General features: G+C 49.5%; 1 protein-coding gene across 3 annotated transcripts; it reads left to right on the forward strand.

Annotated features, from left to right (window-relative positions):
* Nucleotides 1-501: 501 nt before the first annotated feature.
* Nucleotides 502-16358, forward strand: SYPL2 (synaptophysin like 2). Of its 3 annotated transcripts, XM_063624509.1 has the most exons (6): nt 739-1128; nt 1291-1365; nt 9817-9941; nt 11011-11212; nt 12050-12241; nt 13608-16358. In XM_063624509.1, the coding sequence occupies exons 1-6, from the start codon at nt 1075-1077 to the stop codon at nt 13782-13784; spliced, it is 825 nt and encodes a 274-aa protein (XP_063480579.1). In that variant the 5' UTR covers nt 739-1074; the 3' UTR covers nt 13785-16358. The 3 variants fall into 3 exon arrangements, with proteins under 3 accessions (XP_063480580.1, XP_063480579.1, XP_063480581.1); XM_063624510.1 differs by lacking the exon at nt 9817-9941 and having other exon boundaries at nt 502-1128; XM_063624511.1 differs by lacking the exon at nt 12050-12241 and having other exon boundaries at nt 793-1128.
* Nucleotides 16359-17720: the final 1362 nt, after the last annotated feature.

The raw sequence follows: 17720 nt of genomic DNA on the forward strand, positions 1-17720 counted from the left end.
TAACTTTTTTTTTGAGACAGAGTCCTGGACTGTCGCCAGGGCTGGAGTGCAATGGCGCGATCTCGGCTCACTGCAACCTCCACCTCCTGGGTTCAAGCGATTCTCCTGCCTCAGCCTCCTGAGTAGCTGGGATTACAGGCGCACACCACCACACCCGGCTAATTTTTTGTATTTTTAGTAGAGACGGGGTTTCACTATGTTGGCCAGACTGGTCTCGAACTCCTGACCTCGTGATCTTCTGGCCTCGGCCTCCCAAAGTGCTGGGATTACAGGCGTGAGCCACCAAGCCTGGCCAATAACTTTTAAGTCACTAACCTACAAATGTCTTTTGTTGTTAAAAAAAAAAAATCAAAACAATACCTAGCTAAACAGGATAAAAAATCAGCAGCTTATATTCTATCGCCCTTTTGTCGGTACTGGCGGTATGTTAACCCTGAGGTTTAGAACCTTGTTTCACAGCCCTGATCGTGCCTTTTGAGAATCTTTTACGTTCTGGGTATTCTGGTATGGAAGAGGAGAAAAACCGGCGCTGGGCAGCGCGCAATCCAGGAAAATAGGGAAGGATAAACCTGGAGCCCGTGCGTCCAGGTGCGCCTGGCTAGGGTTTCCGACGGCCGCGGTGTCTCGGTGGGGACCGGTCCCGGAGGCTTCGGCGAGGAGGATCTGGAGCCCCCCCGCGGCGGAACTAACCACGGAGGCCTCAGGTCCCTTTAAGGTGCCCGGCGAGCGGAGAAAGGCAGCAGAGGGGGCGGGAGGAGGGTTCGGGAGCGCACGCCACGTGACTCGGCGGCCAAGTTCGCTGCGAGTTTGTCAGAAGTTTGAATCGGACTCGGGGGCTTTCTGCTGCCGGCGGGGCACCGCGGCGGCCGCAGCCTCTGAGAGCACGAACAGCAGCGCCCCCGCGTCCCAGCCAGCCAGCCAGCCTGGACTCCGGCCCACCGACGGCCGCTCGCGCTCCGGACCCGCTCGCTTGCTCTGCCCCGGACCCGCAGCTCCCCGCTCCCCCGCGGTGTCCGCCGCCTCCCGGCCAGGGAGCCAAGCCCCCACGCCGCGCCCAGCCCTCGCCGCGCCAGCATGTCCTCGACCGAGAGCGCCGGCCGCACGGCGGACAAGTCGCCGCGCCAGCAGGTAGTCCCTGCGCGCCCGGACTCTCTCACCCGCCCCTCTCCACGTAGATGTCGGGCTGCACCCTTATCCCACCCCTGGACCGCGTGTGAGTGGGGCAAGGGGACCAGCGCCTTCCCAGGGCTCCCCACCGTCCTGACCCCCCGGCCGGCTGTGTCTCCGCAGGTGGACCGCCTACTCGTGGGGCTGCGCTGGCGGCGGCTGGAGGAGCCGCTGGGCTTCATCAAAGTTCTCCAGTGGGTAAGTCGCTGCCCCGGCCCCGGGCTATTTCGGGAGCCTGGGCTGTGACGCTGACCTGAAGCAATGGAGCCAGTGTGGGGGCTGGGGAGGTGCTGCGGCCAGGCCACGGCGGAAGGGTGGGGGGCGGCGACAGGTGGGCGGGGGAGGGGCGGGCTGGGGCTGCTTCTCCGGACTTAGTGGCAGGAGGGTGAAGAGCGAGGCATGCGGAGTCCCGGATTCGGTCCTTCTATGTGCAAGGAGCCTTTGCCCAGGGCGCTCACATTTCACCCGGGCGAGAGGACCCGGGTGTAACCTTTCCAGAACTCTGATCCTGCACATACCACTTCTTGGTGACGGGAGGGGGGAGAAGGACGAGGGAGACGAGGTCCGCTCTTCACCAAGAGGGAAGCCACAGAGGGCAAAGGAGGGGAAGGAAGCAGGCGATGGAAACTATCCTGCCCCCAAACCCACCAGGGCCTGGATGATCCTGCAGGTACTGGGCTCAGGGGACAGGCTCTCGGCTCGCCGTTCCCTGTTGAGGTCACTGGAGTAATCTGAGTTCCTGTAAATGAGTGAGGGAGTGGATGAATGAATGAACGGAGCTTGTGGTTCTATGATTAAATTAAAGAAAAAAGAATAAAAATCACGGCATGGCTAAAATGTGGCATGTAGAATAAGATGGAACACTGATCTGAGAAGCTGGGGCCCTGGGATCCAGACCTAGACCGGCCTTTTCCAGCTATGTCACCTTGGGCAATTCATTTCTCTGGACTTCAATTTCCAACACTAGTCAGATGTTGATCAGAACCTTCCTAGGGTCTCCTTATGCTCTAAATAGGTTGGTGTGCCAGAATATGGCCCTAGGTTAGACTTACTTTGTGACCTTGAAAAAGTCACTTGCTCAGGTCCTCAGTTTCCCCTGTTATAGTCTAGTGGAAATACTATCTTGCTTCACTAGGCCAGTGCCTAAGGCCTCCTGGGTATAAATTAGGAATGTGGACAGGTGCAGTCACTTTCTCAAATCATAAAGACTTGTAGGGGGCATTTAGTGCACTATTGCAGAAGAGATTTTAAATTAGACAATCCACATACCAAGTGGTGTGTGAATAACTTAATTAATGTGCTCTCAGTACAGAATTCAGCTAGGGAATAAGTTACCATTAATACTGAGGAGGATTGAGTTCTACAGGGCTTTAAAGACAAGAATTAGCACTGTGACACCAATTCTTAAATCATGGTTTGGATGAGAATAATCAAATCTGGAACCCAGGGGCAAAAGTGCATTTGGGATTATCGGGCCAGCCTGGGAGCTCCCAAGTGTAAACTCTGGGACCTGGTGGGGACTCTCCACCTTTCTTACTGCCTCAAAAGTGGTTAGACCAATTGCTGATTGAGCTCTTTTGCCTTTGGCCCCTTCCCTGTTCTGATCCACCACTCAAGTGCCAGAGGGAGCCATATAAAAATGATATTAAGGCTCTGAGTGACTGGCATCCAGAACTGGAAGAGCCATTATAAGCAATCCAGAGGAGTGGAACCTGAAATGTAAGAGAACAATTTTACCATTAAATTAAACAAATGGATCCAACAGAATTTGAGACAGACTGTCAAAGGATAAGGGAAACAATGAGATTATTAGACCATGGACTCCTCTCCCTTGGAGGGATTCTGAAAAGCTTCCTTCTTCAATCCTGCCATCCTTCCCTCCACCCAGCACTCCAAATACCCACATTTCTGTAAAGGCTGTACAAAGCAATGCCCAGGGAAATGATCCAGTCTTGGGGTCAGCACTAATGCCCTAGGAATTAAGATCTGATAGACTTTTATGATCTTCAAGTACTTAGAAAGGGGGTTGTGCAAAACAGAGACCCTTTTCTTTCAGAATGCTAAAGCCTGGGCCCTGGGCTAGACTCTGAATTCAGACTTCATTCACAGGGTAGCATCGCAAAGAAACGTGCTTTGCTTTATTGCCATCCCAGGTAGCCTGAATTCAGGGCGCCAGTTTCACTTGCTTTGAAGCTCTGCAGCTGAGGTAACATAAAAAGTACACAGGCACCAGCACCAAAAATGACAGTGGAAATGTCATTTGAGTTTTTCACTCATTTCCTGTTTGGAGGGATCAAATGCTCCTGACTGAAGAAGGAAAAAAGAAAACACAAAGCTTGCAGTCATTGTAATGGTAATTGAGAACTTTTGTTGTCCTTATTACCAAAAAGCAGAGATTTTACTGGAATCTTTGTGAAAAGAAAGTAATGTTATTCTTTTATTTGTCAGGAGCTTATCTTAGAGTGTTTTTTTTTTTAATTGAGAAATCAACTAATCTCACCTCAATTCCAATTCTGGAGTCTCACTAAGTCTATACTAAGCTAGCAAAAATAACCTGGACATAGACCAATTATTGAAGAACTAGTTTTTTTAAAAAAAGAAAAGGACATCAAATCATAGGAGTTCAAGATAGAAAAGAAAAGAAAAGAAGTATCTTTAAAAAAATTTTCTTTTTAAGAAAAAGACACACTTTGGGAGGCTGAGGTGGGAGGATTGCTTGAGCCCAGGAGTTTGACACAAGCCTGGGCAATAAGGGGAGAACTCGTCTCTACAAAAAAATAAAATTAGTTGGGTGTGATGACACATGCTTGTGGTCCCAGCTCCTTGGGAGGCTGAGGCTGGAGGATCATTGAGCCCAGGAGGTCGAGGCTGCAATGAGCTGTGCACTCCAGCCTGAGTGACAGAACTAGACCTTGTCTCAAAAAAAAAAAAAAAAAAAGGAAATAAAGCAAAAGAAAAAGAAAGATAGAGACAGATTTTTGAGGTCAGATAGGCTCTGGTTTAAATTGAGTCCCCTCTGCTTTCTTGCTTTCTAGCCCTGGAACCTTGAGTAAGTAAATACCAAATCTTTTTTTTTTTTCAGACAGGCTCTAAGATAGAGACTGGCTCTATCGCTGAGGCTGGAGTGCAGCGGTACGAACACATCTCACTGCAGCCTCAATTTCCAAGCTCAGGCAATCCTCCCACCTCAGCCTCTCAAGTATCTGGGACCAAAGGCACATGCCACCATGCCCAGCTAAGTTGTAAAAAAGTTTTGTAAAAATCGGGTCTTGCTATGCTGCCCCAGCTGGCTTCGAGTTTCTGGGCTCAGGTGATATTCCCACCTCAGCCTCCAAAAGTGCTGAGATTACAGGCATGAGCCACCTCGCCTAAACAAAACAAAAAACAATGAGATAAGCATGGGAGTAGGACCTGGGGAGAGAATTTGTCTTCCTTGTGCTGTGAGCTAACTGGTGATGTTAGTGTCCTCAGGACTGTCACAGGATTATCACCAGCGAGCATGTCAGTGCCAAAGGGGAGCCTCATCCTTAAACTGGAAAGGTTATTCTGACATCGTTGCAAAAGAGATGCAGAAGCAGGAGGAGGCGGAGGGCAGAAAATGACCATTGCTGTCCCAGCAATGGAGGTCCAAGAGGAGAAAGGCTGGTTGGCACCAGAATGCTAGAACTCCCCGTTGTCTCAGGGCCTCTACCTCTCCTTGGCTGCTCTTTATAACCAGTTTGCTCATCTCAGAGCCTTGTGCTTGGTGACAGGGGTGGTTTCAGTTCTTTCCCTCTCTTCTCTGTGTCTCAGTCACTTGGCACAGTTAGGGAAGAAAGCAAATCTGGAGTGGAAAGATGGAGGGTTAGGAGACATGAAGGGCATTGGGAGAAGGTGTCTTTCTGAGCTTCTGCACCCCAAGGCACAGAGCTACTCCTTCCCTCCTTGTAATCCTCAACGCACACGGTAGAGATCTCTTCTTTAGCCTTAATAACTCTGGGATGCAGTGTTTGTTTTTATTATTTTTTGTTTGTTTGTTTTAATATGACGCTCCTTTCTTGATGTGAATTCTCAAGAGCAGGAGATAGGTCTTATTCGTCTTCATATCTCCGGCACCTGGCACAGGGTAGATGCTCAATCAGTGTTGAGTTAATGAGCACATGAAATGGAAAGAGCACTGGACAGGGAATCAGGAGATGTGAATTCTAAGCCTGGCTCTCACATCAACTAAATGTGACTTTGGGAAAGTGACTTAATCTTTTGGGGCTTCACATTCCCCCTCTGTGACGTGAGATGATTGGGCATGAGAATCTTTGAGGTCCCTTTTGTTCTGCTGTTCTGTGAACCTGTGATTCCCTTCAGATGTTCTCATTTTGCTCTGGTACCATCCGACTGTATAGTGTTCAGATTTAAACATATATTTTGGTAAATAAAAAATTATCATGTAAGATCCCTGACTTGAAAAGAATCAGAATACAATAAATACTAAAGTTATTGTGGGTGTATTTTGCCCTCTGAGGAATCCGAAAGCAGGATTCAGGATTGTCAGAACCTCAGGACCGTCATTTAGACACAGTAGAACTTTTGGTAATAATGGAAAAGTTTTAGAATCTGTGCTCTCTAAGATAGTACCTGCTAGCCACATGAGGCTATTGGGCACTTGAAATGTGCATAGCGTGACTGAACTGAATTTTTTTTTTTTTTAGTAGAGACGGCATTTGGCCATGTTGGCCAGGCTGGTCTCAAACTCCTGACCTCAAGTGATTCACCTGCCTTGGCCTCCTAAAATGCTGGGATTACAGGCATGAGCCACCATATCCGGCCTGAACTTTTTTGTTGTTGTTTGATCCAGTCTCACTCTGTCACCCAGGCTGGGGTGCAGTGGCGTGATCATAGCTCATTGCAGCCTTGAACCCCTGGGCTCAAGTGATCCACACACTTCAGCAGCTAGGACTACAGGCATGTACCACCATGCCCGGCTATTTTTTTTTTTTTGGTAGAGATGGGGTCTCGCTCTGATACCCAGGCTGGTCTTGAACTCCTGGCCTCAAGTGATCCTCCCACCTTGCTTCCCAAAGTGTTGGGATTACAGGTCTGAGACACTGCACCCGGCTTGAATTTTTTATTTAATTTAATTTTGATTAACTTAAACTTAAATAATCAAGCTTGACTAGGGGCTACTGTTTTGGATAGTGCAGCTCTAGAGTATGAGCCCCATGAGGACAGAGATTTTGTTTTTCTTTTTCTTTTTTTGAGATAGGTCTCACTCTGTCACCCAGGCTGGTGTCCAGTGGTGTGATCATGTAGCTTTGACTTCCTGGGCTCAAGAGATCTTCCCACATCAGCCTCCAGAGTAGCTGGGACCACAGATGTGCACCACCACACCTGGCTAATTTTTCTTGGCTAAATAAAAAGTTGGCTAGTCTCAAACTCCTGGGCTGAGGTGATCCTCCCACCTCAGCCTCCCAGAGTGCTGGAATTACAGGCATGAACCACCATGCTTGGCCTTTTTTCTCTTTTGTTCACTACTAGATAATAGTGCCTAGAACCGTGCATAGTAGGCACTGTACATGCTAGGCATAGTACATGCTCTTAAATTTTATCTTTCTGTAGATGCTCAGGAGTGCCTTTCAGGAGAGTGCTGGTGAAGAGAAGGCTCCATAACTGACCATTCACTGCCCCCAAGTTCTGAGTACCTACTTTCTTTTTCTTTACTTTTTTTTGAGATGGGGGTCTTGTTCTGTTGCCCAGCCTGGAGTGCAGTGGCATGATCATAGCTCACTGCTGCCTTGAACTCCTGGGCTCAAGTGATTCCTCCACATCAGCCTCCTGAGTAGCTGGGACTATTAGCAGGCCCTGCTAATTTTTTGTTTGTAGTTTCTGTAGGGGAGGGTCTTGCTATGTTGCCTATATGTTGCTAGTCTCAAATTCCTGGGCTCCAGCCATTCTCCTGCTTGGCCTCCCAAACTGCTGGGATTACAGCTGTGAGCCACCATGCTCAGCCCCTGCTTTCTTAAGGAACCTATAAGGAGCCATTCACTAACTAACTGCCAACGGGTAAAAATATTTCCAACTGTGCTGCCCTTCCCAGAATGTGACACCCTAATCACGTCCAGTTCTGGGCACCAGAAGCTAAGAGGAATAAAGAAACTTCTAAGAGGAATCAGATGGCCACAGAACTGACAAAAGATTAGCGAATTCCTATGAGGAAGAGTTAGAGAAGTTCCACTATTACAATGGTGAGGCCACTTTGAGTAAGTAAAGGGTAATGATGCAGAGGCTTCGAGTGACTCTTCTCTACCTCTGTGAAGAAGGCGGGCAGACAGGGCTCTACTGCAGCCTCCATCATTTAATTCAGGAGAGGAGGGTATTTAGGCATTGGAGGGAGGTTTTACTATCTTCTTTCCCAGATATCTTTAAATGTGGAGACAATTCTCGTTTGTCTGGAATAAACCTCCTGAAAACAGAGAGGTGCCCATTATTTGGAGAGAGGTCAATGGCTCCAGCATGGAGATCTGCAAGGCCAGGCGCTGCAAGCCGGGGGCAGTGGCACTGGACACCTCGCAGGGGCAAAGCACAGCTGTTGGCAAGCCCAGCCAAGAGTACACTGACAGCGTTACTCTCAGAGAGTGAGAGAGTTCCAGGGCTGGAAAGGGCCTCTAGATTATCTACTCCAAACCCCTCCATTTAAGATGAGGAAACAGGCTGGGCGTGATGGCTCATGCCTGTAATCCCAGCACTTTGGGAGACTGAGGTGGGCGGATCACAAGGTCAGGAGACCGAGACCATCCTGGCTAACACGGTGAAATCCCGTCTCTACTAAAAAAAACACAAAAAATTAGCTGGGCGTGGTGGTGGGCGCCTGTAGTCCCAGCTACTCAACAGGCTGAGGCAGGAGAATGGCGTGAACCCAGGAAGTGCAGCTTGCAGTGAGCCAAGATCACGCCACTACACTCCACTACACTCCAGCCTGGGCGACAGAGCAAGACTCCGTCTAAAAAAAAAAAAAAAAAAAAAAAAAGATAAGAAAACAGACTCAGAGAGCAGAGTGACTTGTCAGAGCTTACTTGGCTAATTAGTGACAGGACCAGGTCTGGAACCTAGGTTTCCATACTCCTAGTTCAGGTCTCCTTTCACTCCATAATGCTAACAAGCATTGGCAAAATAAAGTGCATATAGCTTCTATTCTAGACTCTGGATGCAGGGCTGACATATACATCAGCTGTCTTCCAAGTGCTTAATGTCCAAGACACCGAGTCTCGAAGAAACATACAGAAAGTGAACAATTAAGAGAATAAGCTCATTGCTTAATAAGAACGTGACATTGTGTACAAGTCAAAGGTAAGTGCACAGGAAACCCAATCTGAGCAGATGATGTGGAGGATAAGACATTTCAATTTCTCACCTCCTTTTCTTTTTTTTTTTTTTTTTTGGTGGTGGGCAGGAGAGGGACAAGGTCTCACTCTGTTGCCAGGCTGGAGTGCAGTGGCACAATCTCGGCTCGCTGCAACCTCCACCTCCCGGGTCCGAGTGATTCTCCTGCCTCAGCCTCCCAAGTAGCTGAGATTACAGGTGTGCGACACTCTACCGCCAGGCTGATTTTTGTATTTTTAGTAGATACAGGATTTCACCATGTTGGCCAGGCTGGTCTCAAACTCCTGACCTCAAATGATCCACTCGCCTCAGCCTCCCAAAGTTCTGGGATTACAGGTGTGAGCCACCGCACCTGGCCTCTCACCTCCTTTTCTAATCAAAGTGTGTTTCCCAGAAAGAAATGTGAAAATCATAGGATGAGGAAATTTTATTTCACTCGAGAGAGAAGGTGTAGTAAAATGTGAGGAAAGGTGGAGGAGAAAACAATTTGAGTGACCTGAGACACCTCTGTATCTTAACACTGAGAAATGGCAGCATCAACAGATGACAAAGGGAAATACCAGTGGGGAAACAGTGGAGACTGATAAGGCAAGTGGAGGGTACTTTTCTCTGGGCTTGAGCCAAGATTGTCACATTGGCCCAGCCAGTGCTATTGCTAGAAGGCCATGTGCCTTTTGGGGAAGAGGAATTGGGCTGTCAGTACTATCGAACAGCAGTATGGCCCATCTGGGGTGGCTTGGTAGAAGCTGGCCCCTCCAGCTATACCTCCACCAAGGCAGGAAGCCACTGGAAGTTAGCAACTAGGAAACAAGATTAGATGACTAGTTCAAAGGAGAAATGAAAAGCGTTCTAGGCATGTCTGATCTAGGTTGATGCAGGGGAATCTTTCTGAGTGTGTCTCTCCCTTGGGAAGGAAATTCAAGTCTATCTGTAAGCTAGACGTTTCCTAAAGCCTGAATTGCAGAAGTTTTGTGTTAGTCATCTTAAGGAGGCTACCTGTGGTCCCCAAGTCATGCCAAATGGAGAGATCTGGCAACTGTCCATTTCCTGCCTCTTCATCTCCCTTGCAGACACCACTCAGTCAACCTTATTCATTTGGCTATTTGGTCCAGCAGCCTGAGGCTGGAAGACAAATGGAAGCCATGGGTTTCTACCTAGGAAGAACTTGATTAAAGGGGATCCTCACTCTTCCTGACTCCCGCACTTAATGTCTGCACCTGCGGGGAGTCACGGTTAGTTCTTGACTTTGGCCAGTTGAGGCCTTCTGACTCTCAAAGAGGCTTCACTCTCTCTCAGCTCTTTGCTATTTTCGCCTTCGGGTCCTGTGGCTCCTACAGCGGGGAGACAGGAGCAATGGTTCGCTGCAACAACGAAGCCAAGGACGTGAGCTCCATCATCGTTGCATTTGGCTATCCCTTCAGGTGAGCAAGGATTGGTTCCAACCCAGCACATTGTCTCTAACTTGATTGGCAGGACCTGCTTGGTCTCTTCCTCCTCCAGAAACCTAAAAACCATTCGTTGTGTGCCACTCCAGATTCAAAGAGAATGATAAAACTTAGATCCTTTCTGCTTTTTAGCAATTTCAGACACACTGACCAGAGCAAAACATAAGGGAAATACAGATTGATCACTGTTATAATAATGTTCCAGTCCATGGACAACCCATGGCAGGTCACACCAGCTCATACAGAAAGAGCCAATGCAGTTTGGGATGGAGGCTTACAGGAACCTGGACAAGTTGGACAGGTCTCTCTGACCCTCAGTAGCCTCCTCTCTGCCTTGAAGGTAGGGAAGCTTATTAGTACTTACATCCTAAAGAGTTGATGTGGGATCCTCAGTCAGTATGACCAGGATACAAGTGGGCACACCTTGACGGGGAGGTAGAAGTGAACTCTTTTCTGGGTATTTGGGAGCTTAGGAATTAGGGAGCCCAAGTGTTCAGAGGAAAATGGGATGGGGCTCACCTTTTCAGAAATTTCTAGTATCAGCATCCAAGTTATATTAACTGTGTCATATACAATAGGCTGTGTTTTTCTCTTTAATTTGTCCACTGTCTCATTGGAAAGCCCAATAAAGCCTGAGAATGGGTGATTCCAACCTTATCTTGGCCACTCTGGGCCTGCACTTTCCAGAGGCAGAATGAAGCTGATCTGCCTAGTGGTTCGGCTACCAGAAAGAGAAGAACTACATATACTGCAGTTGTGACCTAAAGGGCCCTGGAGACACTTGGGAATACATGGTCACCATGTCTGGGCAGGTTAGATGAGTGGGGTGGGCGGGGGAGCAGCTGAGGGGAAGGTAGAGTTTTACTGGAAATTTCGGGGAAGTTCCTATCTTGAATGCAAGGTTCCTTCCAGAAACTTTCCTCCCTACATGACCCCTTTCTTGGCTCTGTAAGAGTCCCCTGCTGAGAACTAGCACAGGACTACTTCTGGGCCAGGGAGAGAGAGGATTGCCTGAGCTCAGGATGGCCTCCCCTGCCACCTGCAGGTTGCACCGGATCCAATATGAGATGCCCCTCTGCGACGAAGAGTCCAGCTCCAAGACCATGCACCTCATGGGGGACTTCTCTGCACCCGCCGAGTTCTTTGTGACCCTTGGCATCTTTTCCTTCTTCTATACCATGGCTGCACTAGTTATCTACCTGCGCTTCCACAACCTCTACACAGAGAACAAACGCTTCCCACTGGTGGTGAGTCAGCACAGGCCAGAAGGAATGGGGTGGAGAAACAGATGTTTGTGAGGGGGCTGAGGTCAGAACTGGAGCAGAGGACAAACATGGCGGCTTCCACCCCCATGGTGGGACCTCTGCCTCCATCAACCTCCCGTTGCTTGCTTCTGTTCACAGGAGGCACAATAGCACCATACACGAGCAGGCTCTGGAGTTAGACTGCCTGGGTTCAGATCCCAGCATGGTCCCTTACTTGCTGTGTGATCTTGGACAAGTTAAATAACCTCTCTAAATCGCAGTTTCCTTAACGATAAAATGGGGATAAAGTAATACCTGCCTCATAGTTTTGTGTGTGTATGTGAAAAAATGAGAATGTATGTATCTAGTACATAGTCTCAATAAGCATTAGCGATTATTAATATTATTCCTCTTTACTCTCTTCCTATCCCAGGCATGCAAGACGGAAGGGGTGCCTTAAGGGACCCCATTTGCGTCCTGCAGTCTGCCGCTTGTATCTGAGCAATGGTGATCAAAGAAAAACCTGGGAGGGAAGAGTGGGGAATTTAGGCTCCACTTGGGATGAGTGGGTTTTGGGGTGAGGCTGACCAATAGATGCCTTGGTACATTGTAGCCAGATCTTAGATCTGAGGGCATTAGCAGGGGCAGCCTGAGTGGCAGGACTCCTTTGGGGGCAGTGAACAGATGCCTCAGGACCAGCTGGGTTCTAGGTGTTGGGTAGGATGGGAAGAGGCAACTCTATTGGCACCCTGGGATTGCCAGTATCATGGCAAGAGGAAAAGAAGCAAGGGAATCATGGGGCCTTTCTGAGTGTATTTCCCATCCCTCTGCTCCTCCCAGGACTTCTGTGTGACTGTCTCCTTCACCTTCTTCTGGCTGGTAGCTGCAGCTGCCTGGGGCAAGGGCCTGACCGATGTCAAGGGGGCCACACGACCATCCAGCTTGACAGCAGCCATGTCCGTGTGCCATGGAGAGGAAGCAGTGTGCAGTGCCGGGGCCACGCCCTCCATGGGCCTGGCCAACATCTCCGTGGTGAGACCTGTGGCCACTGCAGGAAGCAACACTAGCCCTGCTGCCCAGGCCTGTCCCAGCTAGCAGGTCCTGAAAGGAAAGAGAGGGTGTCCCAGAGCTGGTATCCCCTGCACCTGGAGCTGGTGCCCTCACTGCACTTCATGCTGGCTGCTGGCTCCTGGCTGACCCTGAGAGGACATTTTGGGATGAGGGGAACCCAAAAGCCACTTAGCCTTCTGTTCCTTCCTCCTTCTGCACTCTGCCTCCAATTCCCTTCTCGTTTCCCCACCTCTAGGCACGCTCTCTGTGATGTCTCCCCTCCTCCTGCCTGTTCTACACAATGTGTGTGAGCACATAAAGGGGAGCCTGGGGCTGTGGCTGAGCTTGAAGCTGGGAGCAGACCCAGCATGAGTGGGAAGGGGCTTACTGTCACTCAGCTCTCCAGCCTGGAAAGGGGCTTTGGCGCAGTGGTGGGTCAGCTGGATGCATATAGATTTGGCCATCCCAGTTGTTAGAATGTTGAAATATGTCCATATCCATTGGTAAAGAGCTGAGGTCTTGAGCTTCTCAAATGCTGTCCATCATCCCAGCCACTTCAGCCCTGCTCAGAAAATGACTTGTTCCCACAGCTGAAATGTTTAATGGCTGGCACACCAGGAACACACGTCTGGAACTTGCTGGAACCCTGCTGATGGTTCCCCCCCAAAAAATTTTATTGTAAACATGTTCACAGATTACAACAAAGTTGAAAGAATTTTACAGTGAACACCCATGCACTCACCACCTAGACTGTGCCATTAACTTTTTACTAGACTTGCTTTATCACATATTATTCACTTCTTCATCCATCAATCCGTCTTGTTTTTAGTGCATTTCAAAGATAATTTGGGACATCAGTACATTTCCCTCTAAGTACTTCCTGCTGTGAGGTTTTAAAAATATGTTGAATAACTATTTGAATATAGCCCTGGCTAGGTGCCTGATCATAGGGAAGGAGCACCTTGGACAGCTCCTGCCACACCTACCTGGTGGAAGGTGCTCCGAACAGGGCCTCACGTGTGCTGCGGGAGGCACCCCAGGGCTGACTCTTGCTTGGCTCCTTGCTATGCTTTGCACGATGCTCCTCTAAAGGGCCAGATTCTGCTAGTGACCAAGCTACAGCTTGGGTGCATGGTATGGACAGAATTAGACACTTTCACCTGGGATTCCCTAAACAGTTGATGGCCCTGAGCCCTGCCTCTATACCGAGCTCTCTGTCTTAGTCTTTCTAGCCCTCTGTGCTTCTTCCCTGCACAACCCCCCACCCCCACTGCAATAGGAACTCCCCCTCCCTGTTCCCACAATGACCCCCTGACTATTCTCACAAATTCCCCTGATGTCTTTGCAGCTCTTTGGCTTTATCAACTTCTTCCTGTGGGCCGGGAACTGTTGGTTTGTGTTCAAGGAGACCCCGTGGCATGGACAGGGCCAGAGCCAGGACCAGGACCAGGACCAGGACCAGGACCAGGGCCAGGGTCCCAGCCAGGAGAGTGCAGCTGAGCAGGGAGCAGTGGAGAAGCAGTAAGCAGCCCCCCACCTGGCTACTCCTGAACTGGACAGCACCTCTTCAACCACCTCTGGCTTCCAGGACCTTTCTCTTCCTCCTCCAATTCCCCTCCCCCATCATTCTGGTCTTTGAGCTTTGAGACGATGGGCAGGCATCAGCTGTTGGAAACCTGGGCAGCCCTCTCAGTGGCTTCCTATCCTCCTTCTTGCTGGAGGCATGAATGGCAGGAGCTCAGTGCTTCTTGTCCAGTGCCTGGACCCAGGTATCTTACTTGGGGTCTTACTTGTACCCTTACAGTCTCTGAGAACCAGCCTCTGCTGCAGGTGAGGGTTGGGGGCAGGAAACCAGTGCTCTGAGACTGGTTCCTAGCAGCCACCTTTCTGTCAACCTGTCCGGCTTCAACAATATTAGGGGGAAGAGAAATCAGCTAGTAGCCTTCCCCTCTGGTCCCTTGTGTGGAGGCCCCAATAGTGGTTTGGCGACCCCTTCTCAGTGGCTGTCATCTAGTCCCTGCATCTGCTCTCCAGTCATCCCACTACTCAGTGTGCCTTCCACTGTCTTCTCTGGCCTCTGCCTGCCCACAGAATCCACCATGTGTAAACCAGGGAGGTCCACCAGCCTAGAAAACAGCCCTTCAGAGGGTCCTGACGAGGTCTGCCTGGACTCAGCTGGGAGCAGGATACATTGCAACTGAGTTACAGCTTCAAGAAAGTAAAGCCAGTAAACTTGCTGGCAGAATCAATTTCTTCTATCCCCTCAATCCTCCCACCCACCAGGCTGGGGCAGTTTCCACCAACACTCTAAATTCTACTTTAGAAACGCCCTATCTTCCTCCCTGTCCTCCTTCTTGGTCTCACACTTGGGACTCAAAAATGTGGAGTCAGGACCTGCCTCCTAATCCCCTTACTTCTCTGTCCATCTCCCTTCCCCAGCATCGTGCATCTGAGGCATTTGAGATCCTTTCTGAAGTCTGTCCAGGCCTTCCTTTTATTCCTGTGGGGCCAGACAGGGGCTTAGGAAGGGCCAAAGGACCATCATGAGGCTAAATTGCCCCAGAGCCCCAGGATGGATGGGCCCATTTTTTCCTTATTCCCTGCTCAGTTTTTTCCCCTGCTCCTTCTCTAGTTCTTCTTTCATATTTCTCCTTCTCATCTTGAAAACAGGATGTTCCCTCTCCCCTTGCCGTCCCATTTCTCCCCTGTGTCCTTATTTCTCCCAGTCGCTATCCCCTCGCAAGTCCAGGGCAGGCCGATGCTATTGGTGCTTCTTCACTTTGGGACCCAGTTCCATATTTGTCTTTAGTGTATATCCTCTTCCTGATACCTCCTTCAGTCCCTCTCTGGGCCCCAAGGCTGAGAATCAGTGCTAACTGGGTAAGGATCATTTGCTTCCTACCCAGCTCAATCTGCCCTAGCCATAGGGCTTCCCAGGGAAGGAAGAAGAGGGAAGAATTCAACCACTTTCCAATCCAGTGCCAATTGGCCCACTAAGCATCCTAAAGGTGAATGTGCCCTGTGCCAATGTCTCCTCAGGACTGAGTCAACCCCCTTCAACCTCCTCACCTCTCTAAATACCATCCATAGTAACATGTGCATTACTGGGGTACCTAGGAGTCAGGACTTTTGACTTCAGGCCAGTCATTTCTTCCTGATGGGGAAAGGGTGCGATTTACATCCCCAAATGCTTGAGTCCCTCAGTGAAAGAATTAGTTTTTGTTTGTTTAAGATTTGGGGGAAGAGATTTGAGGAGGAAAGAAAGGAGATGGGGTGAGAGGGTTTTTAAGTCTGAAACTCTCTGTCATGAGCTGTCCCCATGGTTACTCAAGGACAAGGGGGGACAGTTTTGCCTACAGCTCCAGAGACACAGAGAACAAAGGGGCGACCTTCATTTTTCTTCAAGCCGGCCTCTGTGGGGGTCTGTGAGCAGCTTCTACTGGATCTTTGTTTGGATTCTGTGTCTGTATTTATAATTTATTTGAAATGTGCTGGGTAGTGTTCTCATTTGGGGGCTGAAGTTAGCAACTGGGCCTTCAGCTAGGGAAAGCAGTTGCGGGCAGGGGGTGGGGGGGAGATTATATTCACTCCTGCCAAGGAATCCCAGCCCAGAACTCTCTTTAGAGCAAGAAGGCTTGTTCTTTTTCTTCTCAAGAGGCTCTCTTGTTCTCCATCAGAAGAGCCTTGATTTAGGCTATGGCCTCACTCTCTATGGCCACCCTAAGAGGAAAGGCTACTTCACCCCATTACCTCCAGAGGGCTGGGCAGGGCCAAGTGCCTCATAGGACTCATGTTCTCTCCAACCAGGGCTGGCATCACTGCTTTGCAAAGTGGGTCCTGAGGTGGAAGAAGGGGTCTGGTTTCTCCAGCTGCTGTAGGAGGCTAATGGGCAGGGTACTTGCCCTTTGTCCCACTAGACTCTAACCCAGCGCCAGGGTGCCCACCTAGGACCTTTCCTGGACATGAGTTTCCTTCACTGTCATACTCATGAGTCTCCTACTTCTGGGATTGCAGATCAGGGGTGGGGGGAGAATGTTGCATGTTGTTTTCTGGTGCTTGTTATCATACATTTGAATAAACAGTGCTGCAAGTACTTGCCATGAAGGATCTGAGACTGGAGTCCTTCTGGGGATTTATTTTTTCTTCCTCTCCCTTGCTTTAAGTTCTTGAATGAATATCAGGACTTTCACCAAGATATCATTCTACTGATTTCCACTGTGCACCCCAAGCAACAAAGTCAGACTCTGTTGCCTGGGGTGCAGAGAGGAGAGCAGTTATTCCCAGCAGGCTCTGGTCTAGTGACATCTCCTCTTTTGGTGGCACCCAATTAGACCAAAGTAACTGGGGCTCATTAGCAATTCTGGAGCAAACTCAAAAGGTGAGAGATAGTGGCTTCCACAAAGCTGTTTCCATTTGCTCTCCTACCATCTGTGACCCAAACAGGCTTCCTGTCAGGAGTTGAGGGCCATATGCTTCGCTTTCTTAACTATCAGCTTCTTGTTGAACAAACTTGCACCTCTATCCCTCTTCAGAGAGTCACACACTACATTTACATCCCCTAGAAAAATACCTTGGGTACAACTGAACATTTAATTTTTACCTGATTCCTGGATGCCTTAGGGATCATCTGTGGGTCTCAGGCTGAGATTCCCTGCCCTCAGAGATTATTCTTGAAGTACTTACACCTGCCCTGGATGAAAAGGAGAAGAAAATCTGAGGTCTTGCTCCCAAACTTGTTTTCCTCTTAGCTAAAGGGTCAAGCGTCGGGGGTGAGGTGTAAGAGGTTAAGGAGGAAAAAGGACCAGTATTGCTTTTTTAATGCGATGGCGGGGGCGAGGGGGGCGGCGGGAAATGGAGTAGGCAGACTTTTGTCTCTTGATTGTGTGAGGGTGGGAAGAAATGTTATCAGCTAAGAAGATGAGAGAAATGGATGATTAAGGTACTTTCCAGACCTTAGCAAGGAAGATGACAGCTCTGATGAGAAATCTCCCTATGCCGAGGCTTCAGAAGCAGCCCTTCCAGCAGAGAAAGTATTCATTAGAAAAAGAAGGCAAAGTGATGGATGGAGTCAGGGTCCAGCCAGGGTTTGGGAAGAGGCTGTACAGGGTATCGATCGCAGTTCTCAAGAGAAGAGAGACGGATCAGCAGAGATGCTGCAAACACCAGCTGCCTTGGGGCCACCCCAGTTCCAGGGCTGGCTCTGGCTCGGAGACAGCCTTCTGTCATCGTGACAGGTGATCTTGGTCAGCTTGGCCAGGTCCTCTCAAATCCAGACAACGCCACGCCAACCCTCTGCTCTGCATCAAGGCAGCGTGGGTTTCCCACAGAGGAGGCACGACACGAGAGCCGAGGCCCTCCCCCACATCACCCCTGTGTCCTTCAGCACATCCTACAGACTCCCTCCCCTTGCCCTTCTGATTCACAGCGCCCACCTCCCTGCACCTACCCTATTCGATCTACA

Source organism: Symphalangus syndactylus, chromosome 12 (assembly GCF_028878055.3).
Source record: "Symphalangus syndactylus isolate Jambi chromosome 12, NHGRI_mSymSyn1-v2.1_pri, whole genome shotgun sequence".
NCBI lineage: Eukaryota > Metazoa > Chordata > Mammalia > Primates > Hylobatidae > Symphalangus > Symphalangus syndactylus.